The sequence below is a fragment of the Sebastes umbrosus genome, chromosome 4, assembly GCF_015220745.1.
Source record: "Sebastes umbrosus isolate fSebUmb1 chromosome 4, fSebUmb1.pri, whole genome shotgun sequence".
NCBI lineage: Eukaryota > Metazoa > Chordata > Actinopteri > Perciformes > Sebastidae > Sebastes > Sebastes umbrosus.
The window spans coordinates 26,136,918-26,160,168 of NC_051272.1; the positions used below are offsets into that span (position 1 = coordinate 26,136,918).

The 23,251-nt window shown below is 40.3% G+C and overlaps 1 protein-coding gene across 1 annotated transcript in view; it reads left to right on the forward strand.

Annotated features, from left to right (window-relative positions):
• The window catches only part of nrn1la (neuritin 1-like a), a 79,592-nt gene extending 64,613 nt beyond the window's left edge, over positions 1 to 14,979 (forward strand). Inside the window, exon 3 of the mRNA XM_037766724.1 lies at positions 5,912 to 14,979. Coding sequence (XP_037622652.1) covers positions 5,912 to 6,209 — 298 coding nt within the window. The 3' untranslated portion in view covers positions 6,210 to 14,979. The remainder of the gene's footprint in view (positions 1 to 5,911) is intronic.
• Positions 14,980 to 23,251: the final 8,272 nt, after the last annotated feature.

A 23,251-nucleotide genomic window follows, 5' to 3' on the forward strand; every position in this document is an offset into this window, starting at 1 on the left:
CAGGCCAAACACATACACACACACACACACACACACACACATGCACACACATATGCAGAGTCATCAAGGGAGGTCCGGCCTGCTGTTAATTTTATAAAGCGGCAAGTGAGTGTGTTCATGAGTGTCTCCCTCGCTGTGTCGACGCAGTCACAAAATTCATTGAATAAGTGGGTCTAAAGAAATTATATTTGTGTAGTATGTGACAGCAAAGAGGGAATATGTGCTGGAATCTGTCAGAGATTGAAAGTATATGTGTGTGTGTGTGTGTGTGTGTGTGTGTGTGTGTGCTTGGATTTCTGTTTCTTATAATCTGAAGCAAGCACGTCCTCAAAATGACACGCAGTACAGATAAGAAAAAGTTGTCGCTTGTTACTTATTTAAAGGATTTTTCTCTGTTCAGGGTTGTAAGAGTTGTGATTCAGGAGTTCAGTTTAGGTGAGAATTACAGCTACACTTACTGCAAGATTAGTAATGAAGCCTTCAGGGCGTCACAACGTAGGACCGCAACAATCCCATCGTGATTTATCTTATTTGTCTGAATTAGATTCTGGTGATCAATCCCTCTCCAACTACAGTGATAAATCAAAACGGATAAACTGCCCCATTAAGAGGCAGCCGGACTCACCAACAATGCATTAGATCTTAGTTTCTCTTGTGTATCTTTCCTTTGATATGATAATATATCACACACTTACCTATATACCTTACAGCCACTGTGTAAAGCTGCCTTTTTGCTGTGTTATGGAAAGACATAAACCATATATGGTTTAAGGATCAAACCTGAACTCTGATGAGAAGTTTGATATTAGTTTCATTTCTGTGTGTTTACAGAGATCCAAGATGTGATTAGCTTAGCTATGCAATGGAAGCAGGTCCTTGTCCTGTTTTTTTCATTCTTTTTCGAATTTGTGTGAACGCAGCATGTGATAGACAGAGGCAGCCGATGGCATCAGTCTTGCTAACTGATGCTTTTTGTGCTGTAAGAAGATAATCAGTGGAAAAGTGCAATACACACACTGCCCTTGAAAGTTGAGTACTCTCAACAAAGGAAAAAACAAGGTAATATTTGTTAATTAACCTGCCACTTTTCTTTATTCTTTTACCTCTGTGTAGTTTGGAAAAAATACCTTATTTCTGTGATTTGGAATGTAATAATAATGATACCAAGAAGGAAAGGAAAAATAAATAACTAAATAAAAAGAAAGAAAAGAAAAAAAAGAGACCCACCTCTTCACCAAGGCCTATGGCCCTTAGCTACTGTTATGTTCCATTTGTTGTGTTTATTTATGTCTTTGTTAAGCGTCCTTGGGTTTCTTGAAAGGCGCTATATAAATCCAAGTTATTATTATTATTATTATTATTTTAACTTATATTACCAACTGACAGCAATCGCACAAAAATATCCATTCCACATGCATGTCATTTCAGCATAGACATAATCTATTCATGGACAGTCAGACTCCACAAGAGTGTGTGTCTAGACAGAAAGCGGTGTATTCAGGAATGACCTGATTGAAGTCCAAGGACCTTCAAGCCCACTGTCCAGTTTTTGAAGAGTCGTGGCCGCTTGTTCCATTGAGACCAAGTCCAGGTATTCCTTGAGCCAATTGTCCAAACTGAAACAGTTAGGTTTCCTCATTTTCCAGTTTATGAGTATTGTCCTCTTCACTGAGAGACATGCTAGTCCAATCAGACGTTACATCATATTAGAGTCAATTCCATCTACTTTACTGCCCAGTAAACACACCGTAGGGGATATTGGAATATTAAAAAATGTATAACATCAACCCAAAATCTTTCCACTGCTGGGCAGTGCCACAATTGATGCATTAGTGTACCTGTCCCACCACAGCCATGCCGACATAAATCTGAAACATTTCTATTCATTTTCTTTAACCTTTGTGGAGTTAAATATTATCTAAATCATATTTTCAACTGAATAAATTTGTATCTCACACAATTTGATAAATAATTAGTTAGTCGCGAAATTTGTTTCCCATTCCTCTGTGGTAAAACATACCTCTAGATCTTTCTCCCACAGTAACTTAATGGATGTACAATAGTTAAAGGTGGTATGGGATAATAATTTATATATTTTAGAAACCGTTCCTTTGCCATTGACTGCCTTCAACAATTTCTTATCAACAAAATCTTTATGGCCCAGGATGATGTCACATAACTCTTTAATATGATTTTAAGCTGTATATATTGAAAAAAGTTGGAATCATTCAATTTGTGTTTCCTTTTCAGTTCGTTGAAGTCAACAATCTTTCCATCATCTATCAATTTGCTCAGTGTAATAATGTTGTTTTGCTGCCACACTTTGATGACAATAGTTTTTTTCTCCAGCAGTAAATAAGAGATTCATCCAGAATGGACATGAAGGGAGGGATAAACCAGAGATGTTAAGATGCCTATTTAGTTCTTTGGCAACCTCACATGTATGGAGGATCAAGGTATTATCAATATTTTTGTTATATATTGGATAATACCAGAGGGAGGCTAGAGATGTACTTATTATTTACAGCTATAATTTTTTGTTCTAACCACCTCCAACTACCTTCTTCACAGTGTTTTGAGTATGCCCATGATAGTGCGTATCTGACGTTATAGGATAAATAATATGAATAAACGTCAAGTATACCTAAGCCACCCAAATTTCTAGGTGTTTTACGTTTTTTTCTATCATTCCACAAAAACATATTGAATCATTTGTTTATTTCCTTAAAACCACTGCTGAGGAAACTTTAGGGGAATTTTTAGAGGTGAGGAAAGTTAGTCTTGGGAGTATATTAATTTTAATTACTTCTGCTCTCCCCCACAATGATAAAGGCATAGTCATCCATCTCTTAAGATCTTGATTTACAGTTTTCAGAAGCTCCGGTCCATTCAGGTCATATATTTTTTCAACCGGGGATCTGATAATGATACAGAGATATTTCATCCCCTGTCTCTTCCATACAATAGGAGTAGAAGCCAAATCTCCTGGGTGTGTAAGATGGTTAAGCGGAACGGCCTCACTCTTACCCCAGTTAACCTCATAACCAGAGTACTGGCTGAAATTATCAATTACTTTCAGAAGGTGTGGGACTGAGTCATCTGGGTGGGATAATGTCAAAAGAATGTCGTCAGCATAAAGATAAGTTTTAAATTCATACCCAAAAGGCTGATACCAGTTATGTTTGGGTTGACTCTGATAAAACATGCTAAAGGTTCGGGTGCTTGAGTGAAAATAATTGGAGTAGCTGGACAACCTGGTGGACCTGAAAAGCTGAATGGGGGGCAATATCATACCATTGGTTTTGACACATGCAATTGGTTTGTGATAAAGAGCCTTAATCCAGTGTAGACCGGTTGGGCCAAAACCAAATTTTGTTAGTGTGTGAAATAAATAAGGCCATTCTATCCTGTCAAACGCTTTTTCAGCATCGAGTGATATTACTATTGCTGGATGCTGAAGTGATGTAGCTCTTGACATGACATGAAAAATTCTCTTCATGTTGTTGGAGGCAAGACGGCCAGCAATGAAACTCAGTTGATCTGTGTGAATTAAAGAAGGAACCACTTTATCGCGGCGCATTGCAAGCATCTTTGCAAATATCTCGTAATCATTATTCAGCAGACTTAGAGGACGGAAGTTATTCATCTGTAGGTGGTCTTTTCCTGGTTTTGGTAACACTGAGATCACATCTGAGCGCATGCTGCAGGGCATTGAATGGTTAGCAATAATATCATTATACAGTAAATCTAGAAAGGGGGACAGTGTGTCCTGGAAACTCTTATAGAATTCAATTGTAAAACCATCTTCCCCTGGTGCTTTACAAGCAGTGAGTGCTTTAATTGCAGACTTAATCTCAGTCTCAAATAGCGATGCTTGGTCAGTGGCTCTCGGCGTTTGATACCGATACACCAAGGCACTCTTTCGCTACCTAGATCGTCATAGTTTGAAGCATATGGCCACTGACCAAGCGTCGCTATTTGACGAGTTGGGAGTGAGAATGTATTGGTATCATGCATCTGGATGACATACACAGAGCACCTCTGTTATGAAAGTGGCATGTTTTATTAATTGTATAGACGTTTTTTGTGTTAAAGTGCTTTAAGTGTTTTGTGTCAGGCATATTTTGAACAGAGCCATCTGCTTCTGCCTTCTCCACCGGCCCTCCTTCTCTCTTCTTCTACTTAACACTCAGCCAGTTCTTCCTCAGAGACAACTTAGCCAACACATTCATGATGAGAGGAAGAATTAGCAGCCAATTACAGTAAGATAGACTCAGCTTTGGATGTGGAGCTTGAAGGTTATTGGAATGAAGTTTTATGCTGCGATTCAGTGAAAAAAAAAAATATTTATATCCAAAAGAGCTCGATGTAAGATTACTTCCTCCTGTCTCCCCTTCATCATCTTTACCTCCTCCTCTTTGCTTCCTTTTTTTTACTGTTTTTTCCCTTATTGATACTCTTCTCAGGTCTGTGTATCAAATGGATGGCTATAACACAGCAGTGGTTCAACAAACATCCAGTTCATGACAGCTTTTCCATTCCCTGTTCTAATGAAGGTTTTTCCACATTTCAGTCTAACTCACAGGGCGACCTTTGCTCCCAGAGTAGGGAAGATCAGCAGATGGTCTCTTAGCAACTGCAAAGAGAAGTCAAGGGAGCAAACAAATAGATTGAATTTGATTTATTCAGTGAAAGGACTTGTGCTTCACTGTCACAGCATCTTCATCACTTTTTTTCAGAGCTGTCTGTTTAGATCTTCATTAGTTAAATCATGTGAGCATACACTAGTCAGGATAATCGTGTGTCTCTTGGAGTTTATAGAGTTCTCGAGGGATGACATATTTTTGTAAGCCAACCAGGAAGTTAGCATCACCCTGGTTTCCCTCGACAAAAAGCCAATGGGATTATTCCGTTGTGTTTTGGATTATTGCAGAAAATCTGTGACAGACACACGTTTATGATACTTACACGTTTTGTTCAGCAAGATAATCTCCACAACTGAACACCACTTTTACGACTTCTGAAGAGTGAATGCAATTGGCAGAAGTAAAAAGCTAACGTGAGGCTATAAACAAACTACACCACGGTCGCATGAGCGTGAGTATACACTGTAAAGGCGGACGAGTCGGCATGATGATTTTTAGTAGTTTCGTTTAGCCACTTGTTAGCAACCACCTTTTTTAAGACACATAAAGGCTTCAAAATTCACAAGTGGGACGTATTTTATATTGTAAAATGAAAGGTTAAAATCTCTTAAGCTTGTGTTAACCACAGACCTTATTTCATTTTATTATTAACTTTTAAAGCTCTGTATGGTTTGGCACCAAGCTACCTCACTGAGCGCCATACTCCCTACGTGCCACCTTGTAACCTGAGGTCCTCTGACTTGGCTTTACTGGTTATACCCAGGTCTAGGCTGGTGACTAAGAGTGACAGGGCCTTTGCCATCAATGCCCCTAGACTCTGGAACAGCCTACCTCAGGACCTCAGGTTAGCCAATTTTACCAAAATTTACCAATTTTAAATCTTTAAAACTCCGTAAGGCACTGGTTACAGGTTTTAGTTTTCTCATTATTTGGTCTTTATGTTTTGTTCTTTTATTGTTGTTTTTATTTTGTCTGTATTTCATTGTATCTGTGCAAGCACTTTGTACTATGTTTAGAAAGGTGCTATACAAATAAAAAGATTATTATTATTATTATATTATTATTATTATCCAGCACATCCATTTGCCATAAACAGAAACTGCTAATTACAACTGTCCGCTATTTCTTGTACCGAATTATGTGTAACTATTTCCCAATGCAAAACTGCTGTTTTGACTTACTAAAACATTTTTACTCATTTGTATTGAGCATGTTTTGGCTTTTGGTGTCACACCTGAAGGTTTCCTCGTATCATTTTTCTTCAGATCGTGGGATGAATTCCATGACTGCGCTAACGCGGCCATGGCCGGCTGTCCAGATGAAGCGGCAGCTGTCTGGGAATCTCTCCGCCAGGAATCCAAGAAGATGCAGTTCTCCGGAAACCTGTACGACATGTGCTCCAACCGCGACAACCACCCTGTGGCCACGGTCTCCCCACACGGCTCATCCAACCAGGAAGAGATCAACCAGGAGTCTCTAAGAGGGCGCACTGATCATCTGGCAGGCTGCCTCCACCTTCTCATGCTACTCTCTCCTCTGCTGCTGTTGTTGTTTTGGATATAGCTACCCCAAAGAAATGGGACTAGTGTGAATTGATATAAACTTTGTGTATTTTTTCTTCCACAAGTCCATAGGCTTTCCTTTTTTTCCCCTCTTGCTCTGCCAGGGATTGAATATTTCTAACTGCATGTTCAGAGGCCCGACAGTCTTTTTGATCATGTATCTTTAAACTGCCTGTGCCGTTTCATGCATATTCCCTGCCTTTTAATTAGTCTCTCTATTGGAAACACACACACAATTCATACAGAGATGCACAACCACTGTACAAACAGACCTGCAAAAACATACTAAACAGATACATACAGCAGCCTCTTGTCATCTGTCTATCCTCTACCCCCCTTCATCTAGTTTATCTAGTTAGTATGAGCTTGTATATGATGGTTCCAGGGGGAGTTTATCTTCCCGAGTGTAATAAGAGAGACATAATAACATCCTCCTTGATAAATCTGAAAGCTAAGTGATGTAGAGGCCAGATGCCACGACCAGCTGAAAACATTTATTTATCAGCTTTACAGTATGAAGCATTTGATAATTATGTAAATCTAACCTATACGTGGCTTGCTACTGTATCTACCTCGCCGTTTGACTCAAGCGCTGCGAGAACTCTTCAATTGGCTTTTCATTTCTCTTTCCCTTCTGGTCTCTGTTGAAGCCCCAGCAATGACAATGACAGGCTAAAAATATGAATGCAGATAAGGAAACAAAACCGAGTATATATATGTCTGGACCGTGTATGGTCAGTCTGTGAATTTGTGGCTAAATTGGTCATGTCTATAATGTTAAATCCAGGACACTAGGGGACGCGCTGCTCCACTCTACTGGCGGTTCAAGCGGTGACGTACCCTACCTTGGAAAGCACCTGACTGGTCCCTGATTCTCTGCTTGCCGTTTCAAACAGGAAACGACATGGCGGCCTCCTCATAAACTTTCTGTCATTCCGTCTAAACAATCCACCAAAATCGACTTTAATAACATTTTAGGCGAGAAATAGGCTATGCCACTGCTGAATCTCGTTTCATTTTAGATCTACATCGCCTAGTTTCACATCTTGGTCCAAGTTTCGTGAGCCGGACGCGTCGCATTGGACGGGCTCATTTGCATAAAGTTGAGACTACTTCACAGAAGATTAAGATGCTCTGACATCACCTTAATGATTTTGATTGGTTTAAGAGATTCAAACAACCAATAATGGCTCCTCAAGACCTTTTTTGTTTGCGAGCGAAGCACAAATGTAGTCTGGAGATCAGTCTGGTTTTATGAGACTGGAGGTTTTTTTATTATTATTATTCTCCCTTCAAGGATTCATATGAGCTACATTTAGTCTATCCATACAATCCAGGCTCAGTATAGTGTACAAGTACTTTTATCTGTGGAATCACTTGAAAAAACTCGAGGCCCAAGAACAAAAAAATAGCAGTGTTGACAACTCAACTATTAGGTGCTCAAAAAATAGGCCTCAGTATATTGTATCCCTAAGTACAAGTGCTTAGCTAAGGCATATATAGCACTGTAAGTTGGCGTCGAAAAACACTTTGGGACGCAGTAACATCGTTTCGAATGGTATGAAAAAGATTGTTTTTTAGCTGCCTTTGAGAAACGGCATCATCTAAGGGAATCCAAAATATCAATTTGATCAAACTGGGAATAAGCTCCTGCAATTTGTCTTCATACTGAAAGTGTGCTGTCGCCCCACAGGAACATATAGGACCACAAAACTGAATAAATTAAAGACAAAGAAGGAACATTTGCATATAGTCTCAACCGCAGTACTAGAAAGAAATTGATGGATGAATAGTTTTACTGTAAGAACAATGTACTCCTTAAATGCTTTGAAGTTTAGACTCTGAAATTAGACTCTATATAAAACTAGACTATATATATAGCTGCTGCAGAGTTTTAAAAGTTAAAGTGAAGTCAGAGTGCACTGGAGCTGTTTTTATTTGGTGCTTGCCCAGGTATGAAATCCTCCGAGGCTCTTCCTTGGCATCCTTCACTGTAGCCCTACAGTATGGGACCAATATGTTCTCCAGTCAGAATCACGATCCTCTCGCATGCCAAGTGTATTTCATGCTCCAAGAGCCGTAGTTTGGCCCTGCAGGCCTGCTGAAGCTGCTTGTTATTCTAAGTGGCTCTGGGTAACAGTTGTTTCTGTCTGGCCCAGGATCAGAAATACTATCAGATTAGAGACAGACAGAGAGGGAGAGATGAGTACACCTGGAAAACAAACACCGTTCAGCTGAGTTGAAGATTGAATCCACCTGTCTAGCAGCGAGCGTGTTTTACACAGGGGGCTTTAGGTTGTAGGTTTACTTTTCTTTCTTCACAAAAAAATAAATCAAAGCCGGGCCGACTTTAAAGAGTTGCGTTAGAATTTGAAGTGGCACAAAACAAAATCCTCAAAGGCTGTAATAGTTTTAAGAGAGGAGGAAATAAATAAAAAATGGTTCACTTTAAGAGCTGATTGAGCCCGTCTACCTTGCCGGTGGCAAGTTCGTTAAATATACCTACAGGGTTGAGTTAAACAGAGAAGCTGATCTGGAGACAGTTGTATAGTGGTAATTTTAATAATGTTATTTGGTTTGGGACAACAATGTCAAAAGTAGACTTTTCATTGAAATATTTTGTTATTCTTGTCACATGCACACCAATTTAACACGTTGACCCTGGGATGTTTAGAATAAACCCAGTAGCTATAGGAGCCCATTGGCAGAATACACCGCAAGGTAAATCTCCGTGGGAGGCTAAAGGATCTGAGTAGAAATTAAGAGAGTAAGAAAAAACTCCAATCAGCCCACAGCTATTTTTTTTTACATAAGGGACTTCACCCAGAGATATGCTTGGATGGTTAAAAGAGGCTGCTGTAGTTGTGAACTTTAATTAAACTGACAGAATTAGCAATTAGAGGCCTCAATGGCCGATTCACCAAGGTGCAGCAATTCGAAAACCATCTCCGCGGAGCTCAGATAAGATGTTGTCACTGGAGGCTAAATCAAAAACTTGAGGCTCTGTAAGAAAAACCAGAATGGATGTTTTTGGCCTATAGTGAGTTCAGTCATAATAACCTCACAGATAGCATTGTTTTATGTGAAAATAACCACTTCAGATTAGATTTCAAAGTCTGTTTTTGCGCAGAGGCACTCCAAAACCTCGAAAGCCTCACAAAATCTATTTATGAGATGTGTTTCATGTAAGGTACGTGGACAAATCTGATTTCAGAGTGGTTTTCAATAATGCTGCAGGGTAGATGCAGCGTTATTGGCCAGAGCAGAGCAGGGAATTATTTTCCAGCACTGCGTTTTGAGACTGTACATCTCTTCGCCTCCAGCAACAGCTTGGTGCTCTGACAAATAGGTTAAATTGGACAGAAACAACTGCGGGAGAAATTGCAACATTCACAAACACCAATACATCGTTGTCACATTAACGGTACATTATATTTGCTGTTATTACTGTGAACAAATGGCAGAGACCATTAGTAGCCCCTCTATCATGCGGTTGTTAGTGCTAAATGTCCCTTCACATTTAAGTCAAGATGAAATGAAAAATGCCTTTTTAACCCTTTTAGATCACATCCCCGGTCATATTGTGCACCTATTTAACAATATAGAGTGGAAGTCCCGCGCCTTTCCAGTGGACCACCATGGGACCATATTTTGGAAAAAATATGAACGGTAGTCAACGACGAGAGACAAATCTGTTTTTGATCCTGTTTGAATTGCGCCATGATTCACACATATGATGTTTGTCAATTTAAAAGATCATTTTGCAAGTCAAGAAAGTCACAGTTTGTTGTAAAACTGTTGAAGTATAAGACTCTTGCTAACAAATGATCTTGGCTAATTCAGACATTACTTAGCAGCGAGTGCCAGAAAATGTCAAACATTTAATTTCATCCTGTCGTCAAGTTGCGTACAGATGCAATCTGCTGCTGGCGATATTTCTCATTTCAACTGAGTAAAGCAATGGTCAGTTTGGTCTAAAAATGCTTGCCAAGATTACCTGAATGCTTTCTAAATTTGGATTTGCTAATAAAAACGATTGAGGAAAGACAAAAGTTGTGAGAGAGATTTGTTAGCGTTGAAGCTTAGCAAATAGTGCCATTGTGTCAACACCATGAGTCAGACCCCAAATATGTCGAAGGGGAAATTGCCCACAACCTTTCATTCCTCCCATATTTTTGTTTTGGAAGTACAGTGCTCTCTTACAGTTTAGCGCCATAGTGCAGATCAATTAATTTTCTTACATACAGTCCCTTTAAGTAAAATTTTGGAATCTTTTCAAGAGTTATATGAGAAGATTGATGCCAGTATCATGTCTGTTTCTAAATCTCACAAATTGATTAATCTCGTTTATTTAATTTGCACAGAAAAATAACTGTAAAAACGAGAGGCTGTGGATGGGAAGTTGGGTGCTGTAACTATTCCTTTAATTAGATAGCTTTATAGGGTAGGGGATAGACCTGAGAGGGGTATCGATTTTCTCATCCAGCTCTCAGAAAGAAAGCAAATATTTCCCAAAGTGTTAGACACTTTAGAACACATACAACCTTAATGTGGTGGTGAAACCAACAGAGAGAGGGGGAAGAGCATGAAACATCATGTCCGCTTACCAACTCACACTCAACAGCACTTTAAGCCAGCGACTTTGAGTGTGAACGAGTTAGGCTAAGAGAGACGTGGCAGATGGCAGTAGTGAAAAATGTATGATATTTTGACCAGAGCTTTAAGTAGAACAGCGAGGATCAGACTAGAGACAAGACGGACTGACAAACTCTCACCTGGGTACCAGATTCATATACTCGCCTCCAGCAAGTGGCTGCAAGCACAGTTTTCAAGTTCAAACCCGAGGCCTCCCAGCTTTAATTACTGATAAGACAAAAGAGAAATTACTAGAGCCTGAAAACTTGGGAAAGCAAAGTACAAGATAAGTATGGCACTGACCTATATGTACGTCATTGAAGATGCATTTTGTGAAGATTGACGAGGGCGATGATAGAAAATAATTCTGCTGTTTCCTTTATCTTAATTCTACTGCTAATATAAAGGAGGAAGACGGTTGTTAAATGCATCTAAATTCCTTCTCCCTAGTTTTTACACACACACACACACACACACACATATCGTTCAAATAAATTGAAACAGCTATTTCTAAAAATGGAAAATCAAATCACTGTTTTATGATAAGAAATACAAACTGACAATGAGTTAGGTCACATCACTGTGTATAGTGTGAATAATTACAGCTCTATGAATATCAATGTATATAGCAGTAATATATTTCATATGTATATTGACAATGTCATACATGCCCTGCAAGTGCTACTTTTAAAGCTTTAACATTTTCTATTAATTGTGCTTTACACCTAAACCACATTATTCGCAGGCCTATGACAGCCTGCGTCAACTATGGCCGCAACTTCACTGAACCGGAATCTGCGAGAGTTAAGACCGCCACACACTGGGGGCGTGGCGAATAAACGACATGAAAATGCGAAATACTCGCTTGCACATATTATATATTTAGGGCTTTTATTGTGAAAGGTAAGAACAGATCGAGTGAATCTGGTCTGCACTGCCTTTGTCGAGGTTGAAAGGAGTAATAAAGTTTGCCGTCCTGGTTCAAACTACGGAGCAACCGTGTTGGATTCATGACAAAAACAACAGTTCTAAAAAATTTATTGACTTGCGAATTAATTGCACAAACAAAACCCGCCACCGGTGTGTAACGGCCTTTAGTGCTATGCTACTAGGGTCTTTTCTTAGAGTCATGATGTGAGACTACATAATGAGACACCTTAAAGTTATGCAATCATACCCCAGCCTTCTACTACCAGGGGATGGGAGAACAACCTGAAGAAGTGGCCCCAGTTAGTTAAGTTAATAAATGTTACAGATACATGTTAAAGGGGACAAGTTGCACTGTTCATGGCTGCACCAACAAAAGGTAACCAAAGTTCTGTAGCATACCACTAACTCTAGCAAGCGGCAGTTCAGTGAACGAGGCCATTTAGAGAGCCGAAGTGAAACAGGAATTTCCGGATTCTGTTTCAGAAATAAGAAAACTTCATTTAAAATCCCATTGAGATCTGTAACAACGCTAATAACTAAAAATCCAGCCTTGGAAAAGCGCTTTTCTCAATAGTATATCCAGCCCATTCTCATTCCCAGGGCGTCAAATACCAAGGCTTTGTCACAGCCGTCGGCGTTCGGTACCGCCGAACAAAGCACCCCTTCTACGCCAATATTAAATGCACCGGGCGTTAATAACTATAATGTAAACCAATCCACAGCAACAGTAAAGTCCGAGAAAGTATGCCGGGAGTGTGTTGACGTAGTTTAAAGAGCGAAGACGCACACCAGGCAGGCGGGAGGGGAGGTGGATTGGTCTAACAAACACAAGGCTTTCATGCAGGAGGTCGCTGTTTCACTTCACTTTCCCGTCACAATCAGCTGTTTGTTTGAGTCCGGTGTTCACAACATTCAGTGTCATTTTCACTGTACAGACGTAGTCATTTTGAACCCAACCATGTAGTTCTTAAAAGTAGTTCCTACTTTCTACTAGTTCCTAAACCTAACTATAGTGGTTTTGTTACCTAATCCTAAAGTGACACCAAGGGTAACTATACAGTAGTGGTTTTGATGCCGAAAATAAAGTAATGCCAAAAATAAAGTGACGCCAAGGGGCGGTATGTGACGAGTTAGGATGAGAATGTGTTGGTATGACGTGTGGCTGGCTTCATATGTCTCCATATCCTTGTTTATTTAATAATTCAGTATTTTAGCAACATTTAACAGACAATTACTCATAAGCCCCAGAGTCAAGGGGCCGGGGTTATTATGTGTCTGTAATAACAGCAGGACAAAGAGGGGAGAACGCTGTAGAAGATTTTAGACAGCAAAAAAAACAGAAATAAAACTGGGAAAATGGCTTTAGAAGAGAGCGTTTTATGGATATGGACGAAACCAAGTCAGAATGACGCAAATACCCACGCTGTAAATTTCTAGTACGGAGCTGTTTTTTCTGTGCTCACAAAATAATCATTGTTTAACTTTGTTAAAATCAAAAAGGTTTAGATTACTAATAGTAACTACAGTAGTGGAGCTGATTTTTACTTCAAATATTTTAAGTAAACCACAGGAACACGCTTAATTTTTCTCAGAAAAGCAGATGAAAGAAATTCTGAATGAAATATTGCATCTAGTTACAGAAGTTAGTGAGGCTAGCCCAGATGTGACGTCATGACTTTGGCTTAAGCCACCAGGAAGTGCGCTGGGCATCGAGCAAATTTTACATAGTGGCCAATCGGTGGAATTACAACTTCCGTGTCCGAAACGTGATGCCATCGGGCCAAAAAAGACTTTTTCCCATAGACTTACATTGCGAAAGAGACGTCTCTAAATCAGCAGATAATTCAATCAACTTCCCAGTTCGAACACCAGAATAGTCCTTATTTTAAATCAGTAGGTCCTAAAAGTTGTAAAATGCACTAATAGCCGAATCCAGCGTTATTTTCCTTCCTCCGTTCACGTGAATAAGCACCAGACCATGGCTGGGAGGTGGGGTTAAAGGAAACACTACTGTGCCTGCTCTATGGGCCCAATGGATGCGGAAGATCGCTGGATGATCCGTGTAATTTTATACTCGGAAGTCAAGCTTTTTTTGCCTCATGTGCCACTGAGCAACTTTCCTAGGAATAAACGGGGCCCTGCCTTGAACGCTGTATCCAGTTCTCTTTTTACATCCATGCTTCGGCTCTCTATAATCCACGCACGGCGTCATGGGGCTACGAACAAGGTGAATCGGCCAAGCAGAATAGTCGAACAGGAAATCAAAATCCTGTCACGTACTGGATTTCCACCTTTAGTCAAATGCACTGTTAACTGTTTAAAAAAAAAAAAAAAACTCTATGGAGATATGTAACTCGATTGTTTGTCCTTTCCTCACTATATTGTTGTCTTTGTACCGCAGATGTGTTCAAGGTTGTGTGCAAGTGAGTTTGTGTGTGTGTGAGAGAGAGAGAAAGGGAGATCAAATATCTCACTGTGGTGTAAATTAGCTTGTTGAATTAATCATTCCTCCACACAACACGTTGTACATTTCATTATTACTGATTAAAATGCTCTTCTCGGGCACTCTCCAATCCAAATGTCGCTCCCCAACTTTGTTTGTTTGTAGAAATAGCATGCAGCGCTGAGCTTTCTTTGCCTTTTGATGTGTGACAAACAGAATAGCAGGACTAAAGACAGTGTGTACATGTATGATCCTGTGATACACATGTTAACTCCATACTGTACATACATCACATAAAAAAACATCCGGGCTGTCTTTAAAGTCGGGCCGCTGTTGCTGCTTTGGGCTTCCCATCAAACAGAATGTGTGGATGAAGGATGGACTTTTCCAGGGATGAAAGCAGGAAGCCACACAACAGAAGCTCTGTGCACATACAGATCACATAGCTTTATTTTCTGTGGACAGCAGCAAAGGTTCTGTATTATAAATCAGCGCATACGGCCGAGTGTCTTTTCAAATGGTGCAGATGCAGCATTTTCTGCTTTCAAAAAGAACTTTGTGAAGAATCTCTGTAATTTGTCCTTGGCTGTCTTTCATAATATCTGCTTGTCTCCCACTTTTTCCTCTTCCTTTCTTTACCCTTCATTCCCCATCTCTCTGCCCCTCTTACAGGTACTTTCTTTGTCCCTCCATCCTTCTTTCCACCCATACGTAGTAGGTTTTGCTACCTTTATAGAAAATCATTAAACTGGTGCTGACTGACCGACTGACTAATTGAGTGTGTTCATATTGCTCTATTGCTAATGTTCAAATGAATTCTGGGTAGGGGATAAAGTGCCTGGGGTGAAAACAAGGTTACCTACACCGCAAAAAAGAAAAGCAAAAACTGGTGGAAATAACTCTAAAGAGAATAAAACATTTTGTGTAAAGGTCGCATGTTACCAAAAGCAGCTGGAGTGGTTCGTGACCAGCTGTATTTGGAGTAGTGTTGTGTTTTTGGAGCTGTATTTAGTGTGTGGACCGAGCCCTTACCACAGACATTACTTCCACAAGAGTTCATGTTTGTCCTCACCATCTAAAGCTCTTCAGCGTGAAAGCAATGCCAAGTATGGAAGTTCATTGACAACCAAACTATTGAAAGAGCACAAGACCAATTTAAGAAATCCTCTGCGAGCTGACATCGGAGAGCAAGGACAAATTTGTGGCACAGAACAAGTTTTAAGTGAAAGCAAAGGCCAGATTCTGACTTAAATACAAGTTTTAACCTTGGACGAGGAATAGTGTTGTTACATTAATTCATGCAGTACAGTAGCGATTCCTTCGCTCAGTATCTTCAAAGCTGTGTGCTCTCTGTTTTAGCAGTTTGCTTTTCTTGTATGCAAATTCCAAGTGTGAGAAGACTAAAATTCTTTGGATTTGATCTTAACGAAAAGTGACACCCATCTATTCAAAGGATGATTCTGGTTTATTACAACTGTGGTTTTCTTTTCATAGTTTTGGTCATCATTTTGGTAATAATAACATTGAACACATGTATTATTGTCGAGATCTGGGAATGCTTGCATGCATAACTAAAAGAAGTCAGTCGATCAAGAAACAGTAATCAATAATCTACCTATTCTTATGTTATCTATGTTCTTCTTCATACAGCATTTTTTTTCTCTCCAATTCTTGGTCATGTATTTGCATACGGCACAACATCTACCCTATGATGTTTTGTGGGGCGTTACCTTGACTAATACACACCCTTATATATTGTTTAGGGGGCGTTACCTAGGCTAATACATACCCATAGCGTTTAGGGGGCGTTGTCTAGACTAATACACGCCCTTATATATTGTTTAGGGGGCATTGCCTAGGCTAATACATACCCATAGTGTTTAGGGGGCGTTGCCTAGACTAATACCTGCCCTTATATAGTGTTTAGGGGGCGTTACCTAGGCTAATACATACCCATAGTGTTTAGGGGGCGTTGCCTAGACTAATACACGCCCTTATATAGTGTTTAGGGGGCGTTGCCTAGGCTAATACATACCCATAGTGTTTAGGGGGCGTTGCCTAGACTAATACCTGCCCTTATACAGTGTTTAGGGGGCGTTACCTAGGCTAATACATACCCATAGTGTTTAGGGGGCGTTGCCTAGACTAATACACGCCCTTATATAGTGTTTAGGGGGCATTGCCTAGGCTAATACATACCCATAGTGTTTAGGGGGCGTTGCCTAGACTAATACACGCCCTTATATAGTGTCTAGGGGGCGTTGCCTAGGCTAATACACGCCCTTATATAGTGTTTAGGGGGCGTTACCTAGGCTAATACATACCCATAGTGTTTAGGGGGCATTGCCTAGACTAATACACGCCCTTATATAGTGTTTAGGGGGCGTTGCCTAGGCTAATACACGCCCTTATATAGTGTTTAGGGGGCGTTGCCTAGACTAATACACGCCCTTATATAGTGTTTAGGGGGCGTTGCCTAGGCTAATACATACCCATAGTGTTTAGGGGGCGTTGCCTAGGCTAATACATACCCATAGTGTTTAGGGGGCGTTGCCTAGGCTAATACATACCCATAGTGTTTAGGGGGCGTTGTCTAGGCTAATACATACCCATAGTGTTTAGGGGGCGTTGCCTAGGCTAATACATACCCATAGTGTTTAGGGGGCGTTGCTTAGGCTAATACATACCCATAGTGTTTAGGGGGCGTTGTCTAGGCTAATACATACCCATAGTGTTTAGGGGGCGTTGTCTAGGCTAATACATACCCATAGTGTTTAGGGGGCGTTGCCTAGGCTAATACATACCCATAGTGTTTAGGGGGCGTTGTCTAGGCTAATACATACCCATAGTGTTTAGGGGGCGTTGCTTAGGCTAATACATACCCATAGTGTTTAGGGGGCGTTGTCTAGGCTAATACATACCCATAGTGTTTAGGGGGCGTTGTCTAGGCTAATACATACCCATAGTGTTTAGGGGGCGTTGCTTAGGCTAATACATACCCATAGTGTTTAGGGGGCGTTGTCTAGGCTAATACATACCCATAGTGTTTAGGGGGCGTTGTCTAGGCTAATACATACCCATAGTGTTTAGGGGGCGTTGCTTAGGCTAATACATACCCATAGTGTTTAGGGGGCGTTGCCTAGGCTAATACATACCCATAGTGTTTAGGGGGCGTTGCTTAGGCTAATACATACCCATAGTGTTTAGGGGGCGTTGCCTAGGCTAATACATACCCATAGTGTTTAGGGGGCGTTGTCTAGGCTAATACATACCCATAGTGTTTAGGGGGCGTTGCTTAGGCTAATACATACCCATAGTGTTTAGGGGGCGTTGCTTAGGCTAATACATACCCATAGTGTTTAGGGGGCGTTGTCTAGGCTAATACATACCCATAGTGTTTAGGGGGCGTTGTCTAGGCTAATACATACCCATAGTGTTTAGGGGGCGTTGCTTAGGCTAATACATACCCATAGTGTTTAGGGGGCGTTGTCTAGGCTAATACATACCCATAGTGTTTAGGGGGCGTTGTCTAGGCTAATACATACCCATAGTGTTTAGGGGGCGTTGTCTAGGCTAATACATACCCATAGTGTTTAAGAGGCGTTGCCTAGGCTAATACACGCCCATATATAGTGTTTAGGGGGCGTTGTCTAGGCTAATACATACCCATAGTGTTTAGGGGGCGTTGTCTAGGCTAATACATACCCATAGTGTTTAGGGGCGTTGCCTAGACTAATACACGCCCATATATAGTGTTTAGGGGGCGTTGTCTAGGCTAATACATACCCATAGTGTTTAGGGGGCGTTGTCTAGGCTAATACATACCCATAGTGTTTAGGGGGCGTTGCCTAGGCTAATACATACCCATAGTGTTTAGGGGGCGTTGCCTAGGCTAATACATGGCCTTATATAGTGTTTAAGAGGCGTTACTTATGCTAATAAGCAATCGGCCACATGCCTCCGATTTATGATGAAGTGGGATTCATCATTCAGCTCCCCTGGGTAAGAGCAGATTTGGATGGTTGGATGGTGCTTGAGTTGAATTCTCTTAATTTTTTCTCTTAACAGAAAATTAAGAGAAATATAAGATAAATTTAAGAGAATGTTTCTGCATGAGGCCCAAGGCGTAATTTTTATGCTTTTTTTGTTGATATTGTGACCTTTGGAGAGAGATAGGCAGGCTCTTTACGGCCTTTAAACTAAGCTAAGCTAACCAACAGCTGGCTGTAGCTCTATATTCAATGGGTTGAACCACAGTATTACTGTATTGTAATACACTGTTGCACCATCACCTCCATCACCTTTGACTTCTGTCTCTAAAAAGTTGTTAGATGTTTTTTTCTGTGACATTCCGTGACTCTAGATTAAAGCATCACCGAGCAACTCAGCATGTTTGCAGCTCTAAATGGCTGCAAGAGATAAGTGTTTGAACATTTTGAACTTCAATACCCAAGAAATTCTTTAAGGTGGCATCAGTAAGCAGCACAACATTCTCGTCTGCGATGCTTTATACCAAAGAGGAGAGCAAAGTAATGAAGGCCGTAAAGGTCTGCTGAGTGCAGCTTTTTCTAGACAGAGTGCTGCTCTCTCTGCTGTGTGGGAGTCAGATTAGATTTCACTCTTTTATTTTGATTCTTCATTTCCTGTGGCCAGAAAAGTCCAAACATTCCACGGTAGGAGTTTATTTGGGCAGACAGGGGGAATCTTCTACAACTTAAGCCAACCTTACACCAAATGACTTTTCAAGCGATTTCTGTCGCAGACATATTTCCAATGTCGGAATATTAATAATAATATTAACTCTAACTAAAAAGTTATTTTGCTAGAGTTACGGCACGCGCCCGTGATTTCAATCGTTTAGTGTAAGGTGGTCATAAAACTCAGTCCAAGCTGTCTTAAGTCAATCTTTTTCTCGTGTTGACATTCCCATAAAATCAAACAAGTTTAATATTATCGTAAATTCAATGACGTGAACATTGTCAACATTGTTTTCTCCAACACCAAACAGGAAGCAGCAAACGGGGTAGAAAGTAAAGAACGAGAAAGTGGTCAAAGAACATATATTGCCAAGAAGTGAGAGTCAGTTGTTCGTTCCATTGCCAAATCAGCGCACAGCAGCAAAGCTACGATTCCGCCATTTTGGACTGAAAGTAAACACTAGACACAAGTAAAACGTGCGCCTAAAAAGTGCCGTACAAAAGTAAAACAAAAAATATTCTATTCTATTATCATATTGTACCAAAATGGCCTGTGTTGAACAATAAAATGTTATAAATATAATAAGTATTTTCAGTCCAAAATGGAAGCAGCAGCAGCCGTTTCGCCACTTTGCTTCTATACTCTTTGCAGTGGTTAGCTAGCTAGCTATTATAGCATACTCACCGGGGATTTCAAGGGTTGTAACAATTTCTATCTACTTCTTTCTCAACAGTTTTTCTACTTGTAAATTTCCACCAGGAGCAGATGTGACATCATATCAAAAGGTATCTAGTTGTAGTTTTGTTAATAGTGACCCGTCTTTGCAAAATATTATAGTCAGTGACTAAAACCTCTGTGACTTAAGACACACTGTCTTTAGACGTGAGAGAGTGTCAGTTTTAAAAGTCTTTTCCTGGTGTATGTTAGGCATTACAGAAACGGGACACTTAAAATTGTACTGCATGTAAAACTGTTTTTGGAAGGATTGTTTTTAAAGTCATTTGTAGCTGAATTCAAAGGTCTTTCTGCACCATCACAGAGTTCCGGCTGAATGTGTTTGGAATAAAGCAAATGAAGTGAACTTACAGCATGTGCCTGACAATAATGAGTACCACCACAAGCTGAAAAGGAAAATGTTTTGCTGCTTTCTGTAAAAGCTGCTGGATATGAGAACTGAAGCTGAACACATGGCCTTGGTTTGATTGAATCTTCTCTCTGGCTTCTTGCTCTGACAACTTAAAAATGACACACGTGTCTTTTTCTTGAAAATATCTTCCAGGTGCACTGTTTTTCCCCTGGGTTAGGGCTTCAGAGTGGATTCAAGGAACATTATTTCTGCACATTAGTATGTGAAATATGATTCAGGCTACTTACACACTACCTTGACTCCTTGTGTTCATGCAAAACCCCCACAGGGATAGTTTTACCCTCCTGAAATATCTCCAGTATGAATGTATCAAGAGGTGTTGTCCTACACTGGGCGCACTTCCTCCTGACCTTTTGCTGCTGTTTGTATACAATGAGCAAATTGTAATGTAACCCATACATACATTTAATAATTTATATGGGCATATAGAAATTTACATAGATAGCATGTACTGTATGTCTCTCACCAATAATCACATACTGTACCACATATTTCAAAATATAACAAAAATTGTTCACATATATGGAGGACGGAAAGATGAATAAATAAATAAATAAATAAGTGACTCAAAAAATTAATAAGTATGTCGTTAAATGTAGCAAAAACAATATTAAAAATGTACCCATTAATTAATTTATAAAATGTGACATAAATTTATATTTCTGTTTTAATTTGTTTATTTATTTATTTATCTTTATATTAATTGACTTATTTGTTTACTCTTCGGTTTAATTCCCTTTTATTTATTTATGTATTTATTTTTATTATTTTTTAAATGTATTTATCTATTTTGCATTTATTTCTTATTTTTGCATTTATTTTTTATTGTTTTATATTTAATTTTAAATGTATGTATTTATTTATGTATTTATGCATTTATTGATTGATTTATTTCTGCATGATTTTCCCGTTGCATTTTAACCCTTATTTATTTTCCCAGACTATATATTTATATAGGCAACAAAGTACTTAGTTAGGTTTAGGAAAAGATCGCAGTTTAGGTTTAAATAACACTGGAAGTAGCATAACAAAAGTACAGAAGTTAAGTGACAAATGAATCAACTTTGATTCGCAGATTCACACGGGACACGAACCCCAGTCTCCTTGACAAAAGTCCTGTGTTTTTTGACCCACCCATCCCCCCTTACCTCCTCCCTATGTGGCGTTTGCCACTCTCTCTACTTCTCAGTTCACAGATACGTGGATTACATACGAATTGATTTCGTGCCGACCATCACGAAAAAAAAGGGAAATTCGTGTCTATGTACACGAATAGATACATTCAATTTCGTGACTATTTCACGAACTGCTGTGCGACTGGGCTGAGAAGACAGAGTGCAGATGAGAGTGTTAGTATGTGTCTTGCCTTCATTTATCCCTCATCCCCACTCTGTGCTTCATCATCACAGTGTGGTGTGAGAGAGCATGAGTGAGAGTCTCAGGTAAAAGCCATGTATGTTCAGGAGTTGCTCCCAGTTATTTGGATGTTTTTTGCAGATGAATATTTTATTACTGCCGGATGCCTCTGTAAACAGAGAGCAGCAGCAGCAGTAAATATATTGAGGATAAAGTCCCAAACCACTCTTGGTTTACACAGTAAATACATTTAAACATACACTCTAATGGTCTGGGACACTGACACACAAATACCTGCAGACACATCTGCACTTATAGACAGCGTAAGGGTGTTATAACATTGGTTCGTACTCAGAAATCTGCTTCAAAGGTTATTTTCCTTCCTGCAGTTTCCTCTGTGATTTCAACAGGCAATGAGCAGCAAACCTCCAGCTCCAGTGGCCTCAATTACAGAGAAGACTTCTGCTCAGGCTTGTGCTCAGAAAACTGTGGGGAAAAATCTGTGTCAAAGTTCGTTATTTATTCATTTTGACCTTGAGGTGCAAATGTTTCCAACACAGCAGCAGCTCTCCTGCACATATATACGAGACAGCTGTGAAGCACATGATTGTACCTATGATGAAAGTCAACAATAGGCTGCGGCAAGCTGTGTTGTAATAGCAATTAATTGTGAGTGGAAGTTAAAGCACTCTCAGGCACACTCACACTCTTGTGTTGTAAATGATGAAGTGTATACACTTCCCCTTTTTTATGAATTAGTTGTGCAGTTGAGTTTCAAAAACATCAGATTTAGTTAAAGAATAAAATCTTATTCCGCTCTCACTAATGAGGCCCCTGCTTTACAATGAAACTCACTGATCTGATGAAACTTTATCAGCCTAGTCTCTGGAGCCAATCCCAGCTGACATTGGGCGAAGGCGGGATACAGCCTGGACAGATAGCCAGACTATCACAGGGCTGACAAACGGGCAATTTTAGAGTCAACAATTAGCCGAACCTGCATGTCTTTGTGGGAGGAAGCCGGAGAAAACCCACAAAAACATGCAAACTCCACACAGAAGGGCCCCGAGCCAGGTTTGAAGCTGCGTCCCCCTTGCCGTGAGGCGTGCCGTGAGGCGTGCAACACCGTGCCGCCCCAGTTTCCTTCCCTCTTTGCCCTCTTACCTGAGTGCCACACCCATCTACCCACCTGCTTCCACTTCCCTTATCTACTCTGCAATAACCTGCCCCGCCCACCTCACCTCACCTGCATCTCATTGTCTAATCACTTACTCACTATATATACCGGTTCACTTCCCTTGTTCCTTTGTCACTTCATCATTGCTATGCAGTTCCTTGTTGCCAGCCTGTTACCTGCTATCCTGCCTGACTGGCGGCAAATCAATGTAGGGTTACCAGTTACCTAACCTGCATGTTGAGCTGTCGGAGGAAACCAACACCGGATCCAGGAATGTCTTGATTTCATTCATTTTTCACCATTAAGTTGTCAAATGAGAAGCTAACTAAGTTCCTGCGTGCGGCTGTGGCTCAGAGCAGGTCGTCCACCAGTCAGAAGGTCGGCAGTTCAACCCCGGGCTCCTCCGGTCACATGTTGAAGTGTCCTTGAGCAAGATACTTAACCTCAAATTGCTCCCGAAGGCTGTGCCATCGGTGTGTGAATGAATATTTAGATTAGATCCTGATGGGCAGGTTGGCACCTTGCATGACAGCCTCTGCCATCAGTGTGTGAATGAATGTTGACATGTAGTGTAAAGCGCTTTGACTGGTTGGAAGACTAGAAAAGCGCTATTACAATTCAAGTCCATTTACCTTTCTTTTAGGTGGCTAAAATATG